Source organism: Varanus komodoensis, unplaced genomic scaffold (genome assembly GCF_004798865.1).
Source record: "Varanus komodoensis strain SLA01 unplaced genomic scaffold, ASM479886v1 scaffold21, whole genome shotgun sequence".
NCBI classification, from domain to species: domain Eukaryota; kingdom Metazoa; phylum Chordata; class Lepidosauria; order Squamata; family Varanidae; genus Varanus; species Varanus komodoensis.
Genome location: NW_025335589.1, coordinates 9,050,605 through 9,070,658, shown reverse-complemented (window position 1 = coordinate 9,070,658; position 20,054 = coordinate 9,050,605). Strand labels below are relative to the sequence as shown.

Below are 20,054 nucleotides of genomic sequence, written 5' to 3'. Positions count from 1 at the left end.
TCATGGCCAAATCGGGTCACTAACAAAAATTTTATGAAAATTTTGACGTGGGTCGTGAACTCTACTTTGGGTGGCAACCAAGATCGCAGCCATCTCCCCACCTCCCCGAGTGGGGAGGTGGCCACAATACCAGTCGTGTTCATGGAGGGAAGACATGCATGATCACAGGCGTGCTCATTCAGGAAAGACGGCGGCAATCTCGGCCATCTCCCCCCCTCCCCCACACTCACCAGCACAATCTCGGCCATCTCCCCTCCAACCAGCACAATCGCAGCCATCTCCCCCTCCTCCTCCAAGTGGGGAGATGGCTGCGATTGTGCTGGGGGTGGGGGTCGGGATGGCCAAGATCGTGCCTGTCTCTCCCTCCCCCAACGTGCCCCATTCGCGCCTGCAGGGATGCCTGTCATGTGCAGGGATGACGGGTGCTTGCAGGGATGACAGGCACCATCTCAGTCGTGCTGGGGGAGGCAGGGAGATGGCCCGCTTGTGCTCGGGGGGTGGCGGGGGAGATGGCCACAATCATTGTTCTTTGTCACTTCGCTTCTTCACATTTTTCTGATTAAAAAAAAATGATTACAGAACGGATTAACCTCATTTACATTGAAACTTATGGGGAAATTTAACTTGGCTCACGACCAGTTTGGGTCACTACCAGAGTCCTGGAACAGATTAAGTTCATGAGCCAAGGTACCACTGTAGTTTTGCATATTTTTGTACTTATTATCTGAAATAGTATGTATTAGCAGATTTTGTGATAAAACTCTATAGTCTGTACCTGAAGCTGCTAATGAAATATGAATAGGTAATCAAGAAAGTGTATTTTTTGTTCTGTTTGACTTCAGTGTACTTAACATTTTTCTAGGGTAAGGAATGTCTGCTATTTTACATGTTCTGATATTTCTGCCTTATTTGTAAAACTTGCTCAGTTTTCTGTCTGTGGCTAACAAAATCTACATATTCGATTCTGTTCCTAGAAAGTATGAGCAGGGTAAAAAGTTCAGGTAGACAGTCTGGGGCACACTGGATACTGTTCATGGGATAAAAATAGTAGTATGACTTTAAATGATACAGAGGAGAGACGAGGTGAAGCATAATATAATATGAACAACATCAGAAATGGAGTTTCTGGTCACACATCAGAGCTGTGAAAAAATCCTCTAGCCATTAGCAGGGTTTGTATGACTATTTCTAGCCAATTCACCTTTTTTAGGAAATGCAACTGAAAAGTCTTCCTTATCATATGAATAGAGCTTCTTCTAAGTAGTTGGCATTGATATGTACCAAATAATGGGAGCATATTGTTATATTTTCACTACCTTTAAGAAGCAGAGTTAGAATTATCAACAGATATTGGCGATATGTTTTTCATGTATTTCTGGCTATAGAATGAATGTTCATCCCCATCCCTGCATTCCCCACACCTTTTTTGGGCATGGATTACCTGCAGAGCAGATAAGACTCATGAGTTGGATTATGATGTGTGCAACCCATGGTTTAACAGAAGTAATAGTACTTGGACAGTATCTATTTTGTGTACATATGTAGGTATCATAAACATTTTATTTAACAAAATTGAATTTGAGCTATTTCACAGTAGAGAGTGTAGTTAGATGTTTCAGTACAATGTGTGTGCTGCTTTTGGCTTGGAAGATATTCCTGAAAAGACACTTTCTCTAAAGACAGTCTTGGAACAAACTTGGAAGGATGTTGTTAAAATTCATTCAGTACTTCAATTATTAATTTAAAAGTTTTGGGATACATTCTATTTAGATGATAATGTTCTTGCAGTAGGGGCATGCCTGGGTACCTTATGTTACTCTTTGAAGGTTTAAGTAATGCCATTGTTTAAATTGTCACTTCACTTTATGGTTGTGTACTGTGCTGAATTTAATGAGAATTTTGTGTGAATATTTTGTTTGTTTTTGAAAGCTGAAACTGGTAACAAGACTACCTGAAGTGTAAATTACTAAAATTATATTGGGAGCACCTTGAATATTTTATACCTTGCATGTTAACAGTATGCATAACAACTCATATAACACATGTTTACTAATAATGTCTTCGTAAAGTTCCAGTTGTTCCTTCCTTTTATGTTCCTTTTGGTCCTACCTATATGGCAGGTTAATATATGGCTTTTTAAAATCATCATCATCATCATCATCATCATCATCATCATCATCATCATCATCATCCAAGATGCTTAATCAAAAGAATGTTGATTTTCTGGAAGCAGATATTTCCTTTTTTAAGTGTGACCTAAATGTTTTGACTAGCTAAAGTTCTACCTAAAAGTTTCAAAATAGTATGCCAGAAAAATGTAGACTTAGCAGCTAATAAATATTGCTTGATTTTTACTTTAACCCCAAAATTGAATTATAGCTTTTACTGGGGTTATACCTATTTACTGGGGTTATACCCATTAGTTTATTTATCTCTTTGTAAGTTAGCTTAGTAATTTCAAATATAACTATGGAACATCAGGCTAGCAAGCCTATTGTATTTTTGAATAGGTGTTGGTTGGAGGTAATGAATGTATGAACCCCTTAGGAAATAAATCAATATTCTAACATTGACAGAGGAGATCAAGACTGTACCATTAAAATTTTTGATAAATATTGCAAAAACTTCACAATGCACGTATTAGCATTGGTAAACTGATAAACAGAAATGAACTAATGTCAACTTCACAATAATATGCAAAATATGTTGACGGGCGATATAACCCTGTTATAGAATTATTTTTTTAACTTAATATTGTTGTTCACCAAGTCTTTCAGCTGTACATAATTAGGAGCTTTTGGGTTTGTATGGATAGAAAGGAGTGGTTAAGATTAAGGAAAGAAATAAATGGCATCTGTGCAGGACCAGTGAAAGTTTGCCAGGAGAAGGGAAAAGCATACTGTCTGTCCAAGCTGTGCATATGTAAATGTGTGTTTGTGCGACTGAGATGGAGATGAAACCAGAGACAGAGAATCACTTCCTTCTCATCCCAGATGAAGTACTTTGAGGCGTGCGTATGGAGGGGTTTATAAGAATGCTGTAATTTGTTCAATTGTTAAATAATTTTAGTCCTTCTTTAATTTAAATCCATTCTTACTTTATCCAGTAATATTTGAATAATAATCATCTGGCTTACAATGGCCTAATGTATTTTAAACTACCTGGAAATCTCTCTTCTACCTTTAGATAGTTCAATATATTTTCAACCAAAACACATTTTTCATGGGCTTCTAGTATCTGTAAAATGTGATGCTGAATCCATTTAGTAAAGCAAATATCAATTTCCCATCATATATCCAGACAATTTTCCTGGCTTTTCTTTAGGTTTCAACAAAAGAGACCTATGAGTCATAGTGGCAAACTCTTTTTCATAGAGTTTGGGTAACCCCAAACTCATTTTAACTTATTGAACTGATATCAGTGATTGTAATTCATTGAACTGATATGAATGATAGTATGAAGAATCATATCATGGTTTATTTCCCCAGTTTGTTAACTGATGCTAAGTCTGTTCCATGGTTGAAATGTAATTCTGACTTAATACATGTTCTGTGCAGAGTGCCACAGTAATGGGAAGAGAAAGGTGAAGAGGTGGTTTTTGAGTACTCATTCACAGCTTCTTAAGAATCTTCAAAAGACTGTCTGAATCTGCCTCTCAAAGTAATCAACACTTTAAAAAGTGTGGACACTAGGACTTGCTCAGATACTGCTTTTCTCACCTGACCCTGGAGGGTATTGTGCAGTATGCTTTCCTTTGATTGGATGGAGCTCTTACCCACTTTTCTCTGTCCATGCTCTCATATAGCCCTGCCTAATGTTAGAGACGCAGGGTCTGTGTAGAGCTTTAGCATTCTCTGCTCTTTGAGAAAGTCCTCTTTTAAATAGTAGCTTATTTTTATTTTGGTTCATGTATGTCTTTGTTATATGTGCATTAGAGAGGGATCTGAAAGGGATCTGAAATGGAGGTTGGGAGTACTCAGTCAAATGAGGGTTTTTCCTGCCACTGACTACTGAAGTTGTCTCTGCCCACCCTCCCGCACACTGCATAGCTGATTCACAGAAAATGCACCTCTCTTCTTACCACAGTGAACCCAGAGCACAGAAGGTTGAGTGATTCATTTGCACAGCGCTTCAGTGCCTTCACTTCTCTTTGGAATTTACACCAGAAACAACTCCATCCGTCTTCAGTAGAGATATGATAGGGACTTATTTTGATTTCCACTGCAGCCTTGCAAAGTAGATGAGTTATTAGATAAAGCATCAGAAGAAACTGTTAGAAGAGTATATCCATAGGTTATCTGAGAGTGTCCATTTCACAGGTTTGTTCTTGATACTCATTTCTAAAGTCCATTGCAGTTTGCAGTTTTTTGGGGAACAGGGAATGGCTGCTTCCTGGCATAAGGGAAAAAAAGAAGCTCCAAACCTCAGGCAGTAGCTTTTCCAGCATTCTTTGTAGGGTTTGGTGACTGCCAGATGTGAGGATGATAAAGAGCTATTTGTACTCACTGAATCTGAAAACTGTTATGGAGCAAATGCAGGTCCTCAAGACAGATACTCCAGCTGTTGGCCTCACATCTTATTTCAATGATCATAGCAGATATAGAAGTGGGGCCAAGGGTTCCCTGTCATAAAAGAGTCAAGGTATTATATGTTTGCCAGAACACTGTTCCTGTGGGCAGAGAAATTGGCATACACAAGGTACAAACAGCTGAGAATGGGGTTAAAGAAGATAGCCTGCTTCTCTGTGATTTTTGATGTTGATCAGCTGGAATTCTGAGCAATGGCTGCCAGCATGGTGTTCAAATATTTGGCTTGGAAACTGGCAGGTTAGACTCTGGTCCCTGTTCTTGCTTAGCAGCCACTTCCTTTACATTCAGGATAGGGAGCTTGTGACTCTGCAGATGCCTTGGCTTATAATCCCTACCATATCCAGTGATGAAACATGATGGGACTATGGACCAAAATATCTAGAGTTCCACATGTTTCCCATCCATTTTTTACAGGAAGGAAGCCTTTTGGAGAACCATGTCAGACTGTTACTAACATTAATATGCCACTTCATCTACAAAAACCCCATCAAGGCTGTATACAATTTAAGTACGGATGCCCTTCAACATTAAAAGCAAGAACATTATAAACAGTAAAACTTACCCAATATAAAAGGCTGGATTCAAAAGAGATGCCTTTACAGTCTTTCTAAAAGCCAAGAGAATGTGACCAAATCATAATTATTGAAGGAGTGCATTCCATAATTTGGGGATAATACAGAAGAATACAGTGTGCCTGACAAATAGTCCTCACAAAAAAGCTTCACCTATGGATCTTATCCTTGGGCAGGTTCATAGCAAGACAGGCAGTTGCTTAGATAGCTAGGTTGTAAGCCATTTGAACCTTTAAAGGTTAAGACCAGAACATTGGGTGGGTTCATACATACCAACAAACAGCTGTGGAAACTACAGGCGCATGGCATGTCATTATGTCTGAATCCAGCAGCAATGGCTTGTTCTAAGGTTTCCCTGCTTCACAATTGCTTGTTTTGTGCAATCTGCCCAGCAAGTGCTAAGTTGCACACTGCCTTGTCTACTCTCCCTTTCTGCCTTACCAGCATGTGGTTTTTGGATGCCCAGCTACTGTGAGGGGATCTTGCTGGCAAAGGGGCACTGCCCCATGCTACCTCTAACAGTAGCAACCATGATGGTGATGCCTGGCACTCTGGTCTGGTTGTTGAATTTACTTGATTGGCACTTTGAAATGTCTCTGTGTTTGTGTTGCTCTGGGAGCCAAGACTGCCTTACACATGACGACCGCATGGGGATATTTACATAGTAATCAGAGTATTGGAATGTGCTGTGCCCCAGGACATCTGGATTAGACAGTGTGGTGTAGTGGTTAAGAGTACGGGACTGGGACTCAGACGACCTGGGTTCGAGTCCCCGCTTGGCTGTGGAGCCAACTGGGTGTCTTTGGGCCAGTCACAGACTCTCAGCCCAAACTACCTCACAGGGTTGTTGTTGTGGGGATAAGATGGAGGAGGAGAATGATGTAAGCTGCCTTGAGTCCTTTGAGGAAAAAGGCAGGATATAAATGGATAAATACATAAATACATAAAATCCCCATTTGACTACGAAATTCACTGGGTGATTTCTGTCCTGAACTATCACAGGGTTGTTGTTGTGAGGATAAAATGGGAGGTGAGAACCTGCTGAGCTGCCTTGACTTCCTTGCAAAATGAAGGAGATAGTGTATAAATGTAATGCTATAATAATACTTATAGTAGTAGTAGTAGTAGTAGTAGTAGTAATAATACCTGTTTGGCCCACAGAAGTACGTTAGAACAAATAAGACAGCTTAAGAATTTCAGTGTGCCTCAGCCTACCTGTATTTTTACTTTTTTTGTAGCTCAAACATTCCTTACTTTGCATATTTTAAGCTATTATAAATAACCCCATACATTCTGTTCCAGTATGCCTTTTGCCAGCTGAACAGGATTATGCAGCTTAAACTGCCAATACTGTGTGAATGCCATTTAACAATTGGCTTGTTTTCCATTTGCTATGTGTATTGTACAGAATATTTCCACTATGTCAAATATGTTCTCAAAATGAATTAAAAACTGCTACTGCTACAGTGTTAGTGAATTTGTGTTTTTAATTGTATAATGATCATTGTTAATAGTGTAGCTAATATCTGTTAACTGTGGGTATGGAAGCAAGTCACTATAGAACATACCATAATTCTGAAACTTAGACACCTTGCAGGGAGTCTTCTGCCTTGAACATTTTCTATAGAATGTTGTTATGTAAGGGAAAATATGATAGTAATACTTAATTATATTGCATATTTAGTCTTGTCTGTTTACCTTTCAAGTGTTGTATTCAAACTTGCATTTTATGTAGCAGATTTATATAGCTTTCTTCTTAGTGGTTCATAAAATATTTAAATACAATATTTTAGTAGGAAAAATGTGAAATAAACCTAACCCTAAAAATAGAAGACTGGACATGGGCTTGAGGTCAGCTCACAGCTGAGCTGTTGTTTATGGGCAAAGGAGCCTTGGAAAAGTTAGTCTCTGAACCTTAACTGTCCATGTTCAAGTGATAATGTGGTAGCTCCAAAAAAGCCCCTAATAATTACATTACATTTATAGTCTACCTAGGTTGGATAAAAACCAATTTTTATATATTTTATATATTAAAATTGTACTATATATATGGATTTTTGCTTTAAATTGGATTTTTAAAAAATACAATGCTTTTTGAGGAAATATCTATGAAAATATAGTTTTCTGTTTAAGATACATTATAGTCCAAATGTTATTCAACATGAAATAAAGATTAGTTTATTTCTTAATTATGAAGCATGAGGCTGTATATTCATGCAATGTTGATTTTTTTTTTTTTTTTTTTTGGGTAAATGAATTCCATTAATCCATTCACAATGTCATGCTCTTCCAGAGGTTTCTGTAAAATAATTGGACAGTTTTTCAATCTGGAAGATGTTATCACAGATGCTTGGTTTTAGAATTCTCAAAACTGTGAATGTGTTTCAACAAATATAACATTCTTCTTCTGCACAGCAGAAATGTTATAAAATAAATATACAGAGTTGAGAAAAAGACCTCAATCCCATTGTTCCTTTGAAAAATTATGTACAAAGTCCTTAACTTAAGTGTAAAGTTTCAGAAAATTCAATGAATAGAAGAAAACTGTTAGGAGTGGAATAGATCTGCACAAGAAGCTAAGTGTGAGGAAGGAGGGGCAAGCAATAAAAATGGAAGTGAACCTTTTTGAGCAGGATATTCCACAAGCCTTTGGATATCTTTGTGAATAGACTGACGTATATCATATTATTATTTCCCTGGAGGAGAAAGTGTATAATGCCAGCAGGCTGTAAAAGAGACCCATTTTGGAATATTTTAATAAAGTTCCCCTACCTATGGGTAGGACAGGCATGTGTGGAAATTATGTGGAAAACCATGATTTAAATCTAGTCTCACGGAAAAGTGATTTAAATTGTGATTTAAAGTGATTTTATTTAAATCAAATCCACTCTGATTCTTCCCTTTTCCACATGTGAGGAACCCAAGACTCTGTTTTACACATGCACACACAGCTCCATTTTAACCTCATAACAACAACCTTGTGACTTAGCTTAGACTGAGAGTGAATAACCAGCCTATAGTCACCAGTAATTGATATAAAGACTGAAAAACCAATGCTTGTTAACGATCCTTTCATATAGAGAAGTATGACAGAATGCATGTGTTTGCCTGTTTTTTGGTATATTATATTTAAAAGGTGTACCAGGGCACAATGAAGCTGTCACCAACCAAATTCCTCAAGAACAACTGTAATAGTTCTTTTAACAGCTGGTACTATGCTGAGACAACCAAAGAGTTAAACTTAATCATCAGATAAATCATGTTATAGCCTGACATTTCTAGAATGTTTGAAGAATGCAAGATGATGCAGCTGGGTTTGTGTTACATATCTGAAATGCTTTCTGAAATACTTAACGTAGGAGTGAAGACATATGTTCTTGAAATGTTAATTTGAAAACAGGTAGTTGCATGTGTACAATATATATTAATTATCTGGATAATACATTTCTTGATCATATATTTTACTCTTTGCAAGAAGTTGTTTCTGGATTATTTTCCATACAGGTGTAACAGAATGTGTGTGTGTGTACTGTTTAGTTTTGGATGTTAGTGTCGCCCATTTTATTGCTGTGCCATGTGAATTGTAGCAACACCACACCACTTGACATACCCTAATGTGTCCTGTGAGGAAATCCTGGTACATTGGTCTCCATATGAAAAGAGAACTGGATTGTGTTCAGATATTTTCCAGGAAGATACTAATCATTTATCAGAAGACTTTACATCTAGGTTTCATTAGCTATTGCTGTTCTTTTAAAGATTTCTGTTTTGTCCTTCTGTTGCTCATGCACTACTCAGAGCAGTTTGCAATAATTTAAACCCATAATGTAAAACTTTAAAAACCGTGAAATATAAAGGCAGAGACCACAGATGAAACATAGGTGTAATGAAAACGGCCACATGTAATAGGCAAAAGCCTGCTGGAATATATGTTCTTTTCCATTGGGGCATGTCTAGATTCAGCAGTAGTGTATCTCCCAGAGACAAGAGCGATGGCACTCATTGAGATAGCCTTCAGGTTACACATAAAATATGTTATCACTCTTTCCCAGATTCAAAACCTCCTTGCTTTCATGGTGGCAGTGGTTGTGATGGTACCACTGGCCAGGCTTTGGATGCATCCATCACAGCTTTGGTTCATCCATGCTTACCATTCCATGGATGACCCTCAGTAACTACATCTTTGGATGCCAACATTAATCAAATCCAGCCTTGTTTGGTGGACATGCCACTGCAGCTTAGCAAAAGGAATCACATTTGCCCTTCCCAGTCTGGCCTTTGCAGACATGATAGATGCCTCCTGCCTGCCTGGATGGTGAGCCCAAGGCAGTTCTCTGAAGATCCAGGCAACAGGAAGCTTGCAAGCTTATCAACATCTGAATATGCTTGTGGTGAAGAAGGCTTTTGCTGCATTCCATATGGTCCTATGTAGCCATCTTATTCAGATTGCTACAGACAACACCACAGTGGTTTTCTGTGTAAACCCAAGAACAAGGTACCTGGTTGATATTGCTGACTGACTTAGCTGTTCAGATGAAACTGGTGGGTAAACAGAAGCACCACATGCACAGTGATCTGTGTTGCTGGGACCAGCAACACCTTGGCCAACACTCAGAGAAGGAGAAATATCAATACTGAAATAGCACCTGAACACTGAAGCACTGAAGAACTTCTTTGCATAGGGAACTATGTTGACCTATTTACCATTCAGAGCAATGCTGTATGCAGTGGCTTTTGCTCTCAGGCAGGGCAGGACAGAGGCTGTCTGGGAAATGCCTTCCTGCTGAGCTGGACAGAGGCTTTCTTTTCCCTTTGCATGGAGGAGCCTTTCCACCCTTCCAGAAGAACTAAAATTCTGAATGTGGCTTTGAATCCTTTCACCAGGAAGTTTTCTGTTGCAAAATGGAGAATCTTCTCTACCTTAACATCACAAGAGGATTTTGATCCAAATTGGTGCATGGTTGAGCAAGTCTTCCTGTTCTTGAATTCCTTATACCAGCAGGGCCTTAAAACTTTGGCCATCTTTGCCTACCTGGCAGCAATGTCTCCTTTCTGTGACCCAATCCAGGGGTTGTCATTTTTCTCACACCCCTTCAAGGACTAAAGAACTTGCTCCTCCAACTCTTCCTACAGACCTTCAGGAGAAAACTGTTTGAACCTATGATGATTGTTGACCTCTGCTTACTATCCTGGAAGGTTGTGTTTCTGATGGCAGTTACTTTGATTTGATGCTCCAGAGAATTATGTGCTCTGTGGGTGAATCCCCCATAATTTATTTTCCACAGAGATAAGGTGATGCTATGCCCACACCTGTCTCTCCTTTCCTCTTTTCCTTTGAATCGAAATAATTGTTTTACTGGCCTTTTTTTCATATACCTGGTGATGTCTACTGGGTGGAGTCTACTCTGCACACATTGGACATGCATAGATCCTTCTGTCAATCCCAGAAATTTCTCACCCTCTGTCACCTTAAAGACTAGCAGCCTGTACAGTGAGGACAATTTCCCTGGCCTGCAGCTTCTGATGCCACTGAAGGTACACTTTAAAATTGATGCTTATGTCAGCTGCTCTCCATGCTGAAATCCCTCCACTGTATCTATGTAAAGCAGACACTTGGTCCACTCCATTGACCTTTGTGAAACATTACAAACTCCATGCCAGAGCAGACTGTGCCTTTGTTAGGGCACTCCTTTCATCAGTGCTTTAAGGATGACACTGTCCCACCATTGAATAAAAGGCAAGCTTGCTAGTTGCCAATAGTGTGATCCATAGAGATCATGAAGAAGAAAGACAGGTTGCTCACCTTAACTTTCATTCTTAGAGTGGTCATCTGTACATTCACAGAACCCATCCACCGCTTCATCTAACCTCCTTTTCTATATTAATATTGGATTCAACTAAGGTTGAGGTTCATACTTCCTTGGTCCCAAGGCCACTAAGGTGGTCCCTCAGCTGGTATACTGAGGGAATATCTCCTATATATACCAAATGCTGGGGTCAGGGAGCAGTTCTACTAAAACCATCTCTGCTATGAAATCTTCCTGACAACAGGCTCCACACAGGTTGAGAGACCATATGCATGAATGCACAGGTGACTTTTTGAAGAGTCACAGTTACAGGTAAGCAACCTGCCTTTTTTCTTTACTAAATAGCCATGTGCGGAAGTATTCAACCCTTTTGTCCTCTGTACCTCTGCGATCCAGTGTAGTGTATTGGCCAAAATGTTGGCCCAAGTGCAAACATCCATGAAACTCACTGTGTGTCCTTGGATGACTCTCTGTCTCTGGGTTATGCACCATATACAACCAATGACAAATAGATAATGGTAATGATCTGGATCTCTTCCTCCTACTCACTAGTCACCCTGGAAAGGAAGTTGGCATTAACTTCTGTGTGCTCTTCTGTCCCAATGCAAATAGCAGCTGTATGGATGTGTGGTTTGAACCAGACCTTGACCAGGACAAATTAAAGCATTCTGCCATTGTCTAGTTAGCCCAATCAGTTCCCCGTCTGTTGTGGCTATTTAGTAAAAGAAGAAAGGAAACATACAAGGATAAGTATGTATATCAGGAACATTTACATGGCAAGAGAAGACATATTGAGATTTTAACTTGTTTCAATAGTGGGGTACATGCAGTATTAACTCTCTTGTAGAATCAACATTGTATTTGAAAAAAATCATTTGCTACCCTTACTAGATGGACATGAGATGACTTTGTAAAATCTTTCGATGGCACTGAAAATATGTGAATTGTGAAGCTAATTTTCCATCAGAGTGAATATATCATAAACTTCAAGAATCTGACTGTAGTAGATGAGTAAGAAATCAGTATAAATATTGCCAGTGTCTCAGTGCTCTCATTTATCCATTTGAGGGCAATGCTCATTAGTCAAGAGTACTGAAAAGATCAACTTTTTGAATGTCCCTTGCTTGCAAGTAATATGTTTGATTATTACTGTTCTTTATTGTCAACAACTATTTACTACATGTCAGTGAAAATTAAAGTTAATTGCTTTTCAGTAATGGACATACAGACTTGTACCACATTTTTTTTATATTCACCAAATCAATTCTGTGATCTCTTTGCCATTGGGTAAAGCAGCATGAGAAATAAGATTTTTTTTCTTTTTCTTAAACTACCTCCACTTACAGTGTACCTGGAAAATTATGGTGATTAACTTCTATTAACTTATATTAACAACTTGGTGTCATTATAAACTGACACAAGGATGCTTACGATTGATAGGCTACCCTTGTATTAAAGGGCAGATGGAAACTAGGCCATCAGTCTCCATTTCTCAGATAATTTGCTGTCTCAGCATGAATCTTCCTTGCCCTGTTTGAAACCACTTTGTGGTCACCATGACTCCACCTGTTTGCCTGCTCCTCATTTTCAGTTTCCCAACATGACACCCCACAACAGTCCTTTCAAAGTGCCCAAGCAAGACATTGTAGAGGCTGACACTGGTATCCCACCCTTTTTTAATTACTGTGTTTGTGCCCAAGATTTGCAACTATTTTAAAAAAGTTGTTTTTTCAAGGTTGCATTGTTATGCAGCTCCAGCTGTCAAAAATGCATAGATAGCCTGGCCTTTTAAATGCTCTTGATTTGTCAAAATACAAAGAACACTGACCATGGACATTGAAAAATGAAGATTACAAATTAGTCATTTTGTTGCATTGCTTCTCATTTGACAACTCTCAAACGTCAAGCTGTCAGATGAGATGCAATGGCATGAGGGGATCTTTGCTGGCAGAAGGGAGTGGCATGTAGAACATTTCCTTCTTGGTGTTATCCTTTAGTATTGTAGGTTAGACCTAACTGCTCTTAGTGTCCACCACTTTTCCCATCCTTTTCCAAGACTCTAGCTGCTCAGAAAAATATAAAAGTGCAAGCATATATAGAAGCAGGAGTTTCAACAGCTCTCAAATCTCAGACTTCCTTCTAAAAAGGGGTTTTGGACAGGACATACCAGGTCTTTTTTGACAGGGATATATGCAGATTCCATGGCTTTATATGCCCATGTCAAATTTGTGACTATTAATCTTGTTCTGAATATGAACAAGGTGCCCTAGGCATATGTCTTCATGGCTAACATGTTCAAAACATTATATTTTACTTGCCAGTCTGTTGATTTTATTGCTCATAAGTATTGTCCCTAACAAATTTTGCTCCTAAAATGGATATAGTCATAAAAACACAAACAAGTCTCTTGGATCAGTTCATCATATGCACAACCTACAGCAACAGGTTTTTTTAGAACCTCTGCTCTAATCTTTTTGTCAGATTAGGTAAGCTATAACTGTGAATAAGGTATTTAATTAGTTGCATAACAATCCACATCTAAAATCAGTTTTCACATTTACACTGACAAAGTTTTATCAGACAATCCCCTCAGCAAAAGTGCAGCAAATTTTTTCCTGGAGCTTGAATACAGTTCACAGAAAAAATACATAATGAATAATAGCCTCTATTTCTGAACTCCAAACATACAGAGTTATTTAAATATGGAAACTTTTCATACTCCTGTATCAATATGGAAAAGGGATGAATTGGAAACATAATTCCATATATTGTCTTCTCTAGTTCTGAGTGAGTCAAGAAATTAAGATAATTAAAGGGAGATTACGCACCTATTTTATTTCACAAAGTTGTAAATAAAGGTGGTAAAAGTTCTGCCTCACTCTTAAAAAATTCCAATCAAAATTATCTTTTATTAAGTTGGCTGATTAGAAAGATGGAGTATTTTAGCTCCAAGTCATTGATTATTTTTAATGTCACCTATTTTGACAGTGCATGTGTTAGTGATACTGCATGGGTGGGCCAATAGCTATTTGATTGGCAGGGACAGTCTGTCGGCATAGTCGTTTATAATTCTGGTCTATACCAGGATAGCTTGCACTTCACTAAGCAGCAGACGGGTCAAGACACTTGGTAGAAGAGATTGATAAGACTGAGACAAAGGCAAAGCAGGCCTTGGAAAGCTGAATCTCTTGTTTAAAATTATCAGTTATACCAGATACCATTTTTGTTATATTTTTAAAGTTATGTTCTTTTGTTGCAAATAACTCTGGACCAAGTGAGAACTGTACAATGTCAAAACCAGGGAAAGTGCCCATAAATCATGGCTTGGTTTCTGTTGATCTTCCAAATACGAAAGATCCTTTGCCCCATCAAACTGTGATGAAGATATTTAGCATCAGTATCATTGCTCAAGGCCTTCCTTTCTGCCGTAGACGGGTAAGTGTTAATATTTTTGTGCCCTTGTATATGAAGGCCTGCAGTTGCATTTCTCTGCTTTAAGTATAATAATGTTGTTACGGTGGTTTCAGTCCATGAGAATCATATAATATTTACTTTTGAGACTAATTTAATTGAAAAAACAAAATAGTAGTTTATGTGTATTTTAAGAATATGCTAGACACTCATTTGTATGGCACGCTTGTTGGCATTTTTCAAAGATTTTCTTCCAAGTCTGTTGAAGAAGATTTGAAAGGGTACCTGATTGGAAAAAAGTGATTGCCTTTATAAGAAATCTTAATGCTGTTGTGAGAATGCTTTGTAACTTTTGATATGAATTGAAAATATATATTCATTGATTATTTAATTTCTGTATTAACATTTAAAAATAATGCTGTTAAGAAAATTAAATACACTTGAAAATGTATATTACAAGAAAGCATGACCTCTCACTTAGTAGAGCTGGAATAATGGTATGGAATCAGTCACTGTTTTGATATCATTTTTGATAACATGCATTGTTAAATAATATTATGAAAATAAGATCTTTTCATCCTCTGTCTTTCCTTCCATCTACATTTTTCTTTGTCTTCATTTAACCTTCAGATGTAGGATTATCACCTAATCTCTACATACCTTCTTGGAGGCATGCCCTATTAAGTTCAATAGAACTTTCTTCTGAGGCAATAACTAATTTCTTCCTTAGGAAAATAGTACATGATGTGTTAGGGATAAGCACTTAATTGAGGTATGGTTTTACTCACAGTCTTCAAATGTTCTGTTATGACATTATTTAAAATTGCCTTAATAGTGATGAGATTGTGAACTACGACAGTTCATGTGAAGTTTTCTGAGATATTTACAGGATGAATGAACAATGTATATTTGTATTTAATGCCAGAGGTAGGGGTCAGAATGAGAACCCAGTTCCTATTTTAGATAAGATTGCTTAATGACTTGAGCCCCAGGTGTATCTGATACCTGAATTCTGAACCTTACTTTAAAAGAGAAGTTGATGTTTATGTCCAGCAAACTTTCTGAAAACTGAAGATCCATTTCTTTTAGGTTCTATAGTAAAATTTAATTTCTCTTGAATAAAAGTCGCATGATAAACAACTTGGAAGCAAATGTTAGTTCTAGAATTGACTGATACTCTAAATCAATAATTTTTTAAACTCAACTTGATTGATACCTGCTTTCTCCTTGTTTGAACTCAATTATTATTTACCAGTCAAATGTGTACAGTAATCCTTGCGAGTAAAAATACTTTTGTTATGAGATCTGACAGTTCATGTCTTATGCGTCTCTAGCACTAGTTATATTCAGCATCTGTTGAGCGCATTACTATAAATGGTCATAGAACACACTGGTTAGCTGCTTGCAATTTTTCATTTAAAATGCAAAGTGGGGTTCAATGGGAGGTACCATTTCCTTATATTAAGAAGGATGGATGCATTACAAGAATAATTCTTAAATATCTTAAGAATGTATTTCACTTGTAAATGCTTCCCAAGGCTCATACTTGTTGCAACATCCATGCATATGCATTCTCAACTAAAGAAAATCAATTTGTAGACTTACAAAGAAATCTGTACAACTGCATGCCTTTGCATTGTTGAATGAAGATAGAATTAATCGCAGTAAATATCAACATCTTTCTTGCATTTAAACTTTGTATTATGCAATGTATGTAGACATCAATATATTTCCACTTTAAGGTTTACAATAAAATATAAATTTTTAGTTGCATTGCTTTTCTTGAGCATGGCATGGACTTGATTTAGGTCAAGTAATTTCACTACAATAAAACTTTCAAAATCAACTTTCTTTTCTTGGTGCATGCTTCCTTTGAGTAGATAAACTGAGTGGCAGTTTACTGGATCTCCATCAGAGTATGTTATCTTATGAACATATATTAGTAGATTTTGGAAGCTGTAACTTTCCTCTCGGATTACTGGTAACTTGAAGTGACTTCAGTATGCTGCTATTTATCCAATTGCTCTTCATTTTAAGTGTATAATGAGAATTACATATGCCTATTCAGTCTTCCTTTAGGCAGCTGCAGCTTGTCTATGTCAGTGGTTTTACCCATCACTATAGGAGACCTGTTTCTCATATTACTACCTAAGTTTTGCTTATATTCCACATGCTTCATACGAAATATCTCACTCTCTGTTCTCCATACTGGTAGATAATTAATGCAGCTAGAATCTTCCACAAAATGAAAATTGCTTTTTTTTCACTTGGTTGTATAAAAGCACAATGGTAAATAATATGAGAGCAGCTTATTATCTTTGCTCTGTTCAACAGTGTAACACAGGTAGGCAGATCGGTATGGAATTGTTTCCCCACTTCACCAGTGTATTTTGGAAAGTGTAATTGTCTGAGTTTTTCAAATGCAGGGCTGGGATTATTGCCTATTTGTATTTGCGCCCAGGAAGGAATGATCCTTTTCATGTTAGATAGTCTGAAGAGCTTGGAACTTGTAAGGCGAGGATGCTTTTCTCTGTGACATATTGCTAGAATCATGCAGGTTCATTTCCTTTTGCAGATATGTTTTCCGTTGTGGAACTTTTTTTTCTTTGATATATTGTTTTCTCAACTTTCAGTTGAGTGATATGGAAGCAATGGAAGGGTTGGGCTAGATATTGTTTTGGCGATTCTATAAATGGAGAAAACACACGTACATTCAGCACTTAGCGGCCTAAAACTGTGCTAAGGCCATGCAATGACATTTCAAGGTTTTTTTTTTTTTAAATGTGCCTAATGAAAAAGTAATCTCCTGAGTCAACGCTGGTAAATCAAGAAAGTACACAAAACATCTAGCCCGATGCTATAACGATATGGTAGACTATAACACCCATGATTTCTAGCCAGCATTAGCTAACTAATTGGGGATGATGGGTGTTATAGTGCCCACAGCTGGAGGGCAGCATGTTGGAAAAGGCTGATACGCTTTCTGAATCAACTTGTAGTATACCAAGGCTACAGAGTTTCAAAATCTATTCCATAAAGTCTGAGATTTACATAATGATAAAAATAGACTTCACAGTGTAATCACTACACACTTGAGAAATCTGTTCATAGCTGCAGGCATTTGTTTCACTGCCTTGATTCCTGTGTCATGAAAACATTGAGACTAGAAAGAGCCATGAGAAGGGTATGATTTATAAATGTACTCTACTAGTTGTACATTGCAGGTTAATCTTGAAAGTGCCATGGTACAGTTTGATCACTTACATTTAAACTTGAATAACCTGATCAACACCATGTGAGCTTTATTGGCTTTCTGTATGAAGACGTTAATCTTCCCTAGCCAGCATAGTTTTGGTGTTACATCTCATTAAACTGCCATTTTATTTGTAAATTGTATTCTCTTAATACAGGTCTCTTTTGTTTGTGTGCTGTTTTAGCCAGCCTTTATTTGTACTTGAGATCCTAGCTGATTGTCTCAGAATAAATAAAAGCAAATCAAAGGATTTGCATGTATATCCTGTTCCTTTTGAACAGCAACTCGTATTCACTATTTCATTGCAAAACAACTTTTTGAAAAATCTCTCATGAGTTTTGAAACTGAATTCTAATGACACCTTTCTCCCCATTAAATTTAGTTAAATGCACTGAGTTACTTATGTGATGCTCTGTAACTTAGCAGCAATCCCTAAGTGCTTTGCTTGTGAGGCAAACCAGCTCTTGTTTCCTCTGACTGCCATCAAGGGTTACTTATCCCATTTCTTATCTATTTGGAGGGATGACCTTTCAGGTTCTTTGACAGGGAGAAAGTTCACATGCTACTGAGGCAGAAGAAACCATACCTTCTTTAACATAGTGGGTTTGTCTGAGTGAAAATATTTAATAGCAAACTGCTTTAACAACGGAAACTGTCAGTTTCAAATTCAGCGACCACTTTGCTTTTTGAGTCTCAGGTAGAATCATGTTGTTTTAATCTTCATTAATTATATAATGAGTGGCAATGTTAGTGTTTCAGCATTGCTTCTGTGAATCTACACTTAAGATTCTTCTTAGACTACAAATGGCAGACATTCCCCAAAGCCAAATGGCTATTAATAGCAGTGCTATACGTTTTCTTCTCCTGATAACGGCAACAGCTGACTAGAATGCAGGCAATCTTGGCTATTTGCTTCAGCATGGCTTCATTCCATCCATATTTTTCTCATAGCACATTGTTCTTCAGCAACCCATTTTGAGAAGTTTCTCATTCTCAGGTTGTGTGGTACTTTCTCATAATATTTTCACTAGGAAGGAAAATAGTTGCCTCTCCCTAGATTGTTACATTAACAGCACTTTTGTTGCAATTAATTTCATCACAAATTTTCTTTGTTGGTCCCATGTAATCTTGTTGTGTTTCCTGTACAGATTGTTGCTCTGTATTCCAAATGCATGCTTAGAATAGTTTTTTCTAACTGAACGGTCAGTATTTTACCCAATCATCTATATACCGTATTTTTTGCTCTATAAGACACACCTGATCATAAGACGCACCTAGTTTTTAGAGGAGGGATCCATGGAAAGCTTCCTGATAATCACAGGCACATTCCCCATCACTTCCCCATGGGCTTCATTAAAAGACGGGTTGCCATTTGAAAACACACACTGACCTGTGATTAACAGCTCTCACCTGCGCCGGAGGAGGGGGGCGGAGCAGGGCGTGCTGAGCGCGTGCCGGCCAGGTGTGGTGCAGCTGGGCCGGCAGCATGCCGGCGGTGGTCTTCCGGGCGGCGCAGCAGTGGCAGCAGGTCTTCCTGGGCGGTGGGGGTGAGCAGTCCGTCTCTCCGTGTGGCCGGCGGGTTAAAGCTCCTCCTCCTCCTCCACACCGCTCCCCCTCAGCGGCACAGCTCTCACCTGCGCCGGAGGGGGCAGGGTGGAGCAGCGCGCGCCGAGCGTGTGCCGGCCACGTGGTGCAGGCGGCCCGGCAGCGTCCCGGGCATCGGGCACACACACATTCGCTCTATAAGATGCACAGACATTTCCCCTTACTTTTGAGTGGGGGGAGTGCGTCTTATAGAGCGAAAAATACGGTACTTCCCAGTGTTACCATGCATGTGGAATAAGGGAGCACTTAGGGACCTTGGCAGGGAAACAGTAGTCAACTTCTATGAGGCTGTAGTATTCAGATATTAAACTAAGTTTTTAGGTTCCACTTTCAGGCATGCATTAAAACAGAATAAATGATTTGACATTATTTATTAAAAATAGCTGCTAGTTATTAAAACATATCCCATCCATTTTCTTCTTTATCTATTTGGATAATTTTTTTAAGATTAGAAAATCCATACCTAACTGAAATTCATTTGCAAATTAGAAATTCTAACTTTGTTGCCAATTTAGACACTTTGCCGATTCTATTCTGTTGTTAAATTCAATTTGTATTTGTCAAAATTGTACTTTAGACAGCTCTTATATATTTATATTAAGTTGGTGCAAACCTGTCTTCAGTGTGATTGTGCTTCATCTATATATTACTGGTGCCAATATCTGACAAGCTACATTTTCATGGAAGTGGGAGATGTATTCCAAATTGTGATACTCTTTCAGCTTTTAAACAAACAAATATTAAAAGAAACAAACAAGAGCTGTGTATTAAGACCTTAACATTTGCTATTCCATCTTTTCCTATGCCAGGAATTCAG

The 20,054-nt window shown here is 38.1% G+C and overlaps 1 protein-coding gene across 6 annotated transcripts in view; it reads left to right on the top strand.

Moving 5' to 3' along the window:
• Positions 1-20,054, top strand: part of FBXW7 (F-box and WD repeat domain containing 7) — a 143,261-nt gene that overhangs the window by 47,666 nt on the left and 75,541 nt on the right. The window contains exon 1 of one of the 6 annotated variants that reach the window (XM_044430938.1): positions 13,954-14,403. The exons of the other annotated variants lie outside the window; for them this stretch is intronic. Within the exon in view, the coding sequence (XP_044286873.1) occupies positions 14,257-14,403 (147 nt within the window). The 5' untranslated portion in view covers positions 13,954-14,256. Of the gene's footprint in view, positions 1-13,953; positions 14,404-20,054 lie in introns of those variants that run through there. 6 annotated transcript variants of the gene reach the window in all.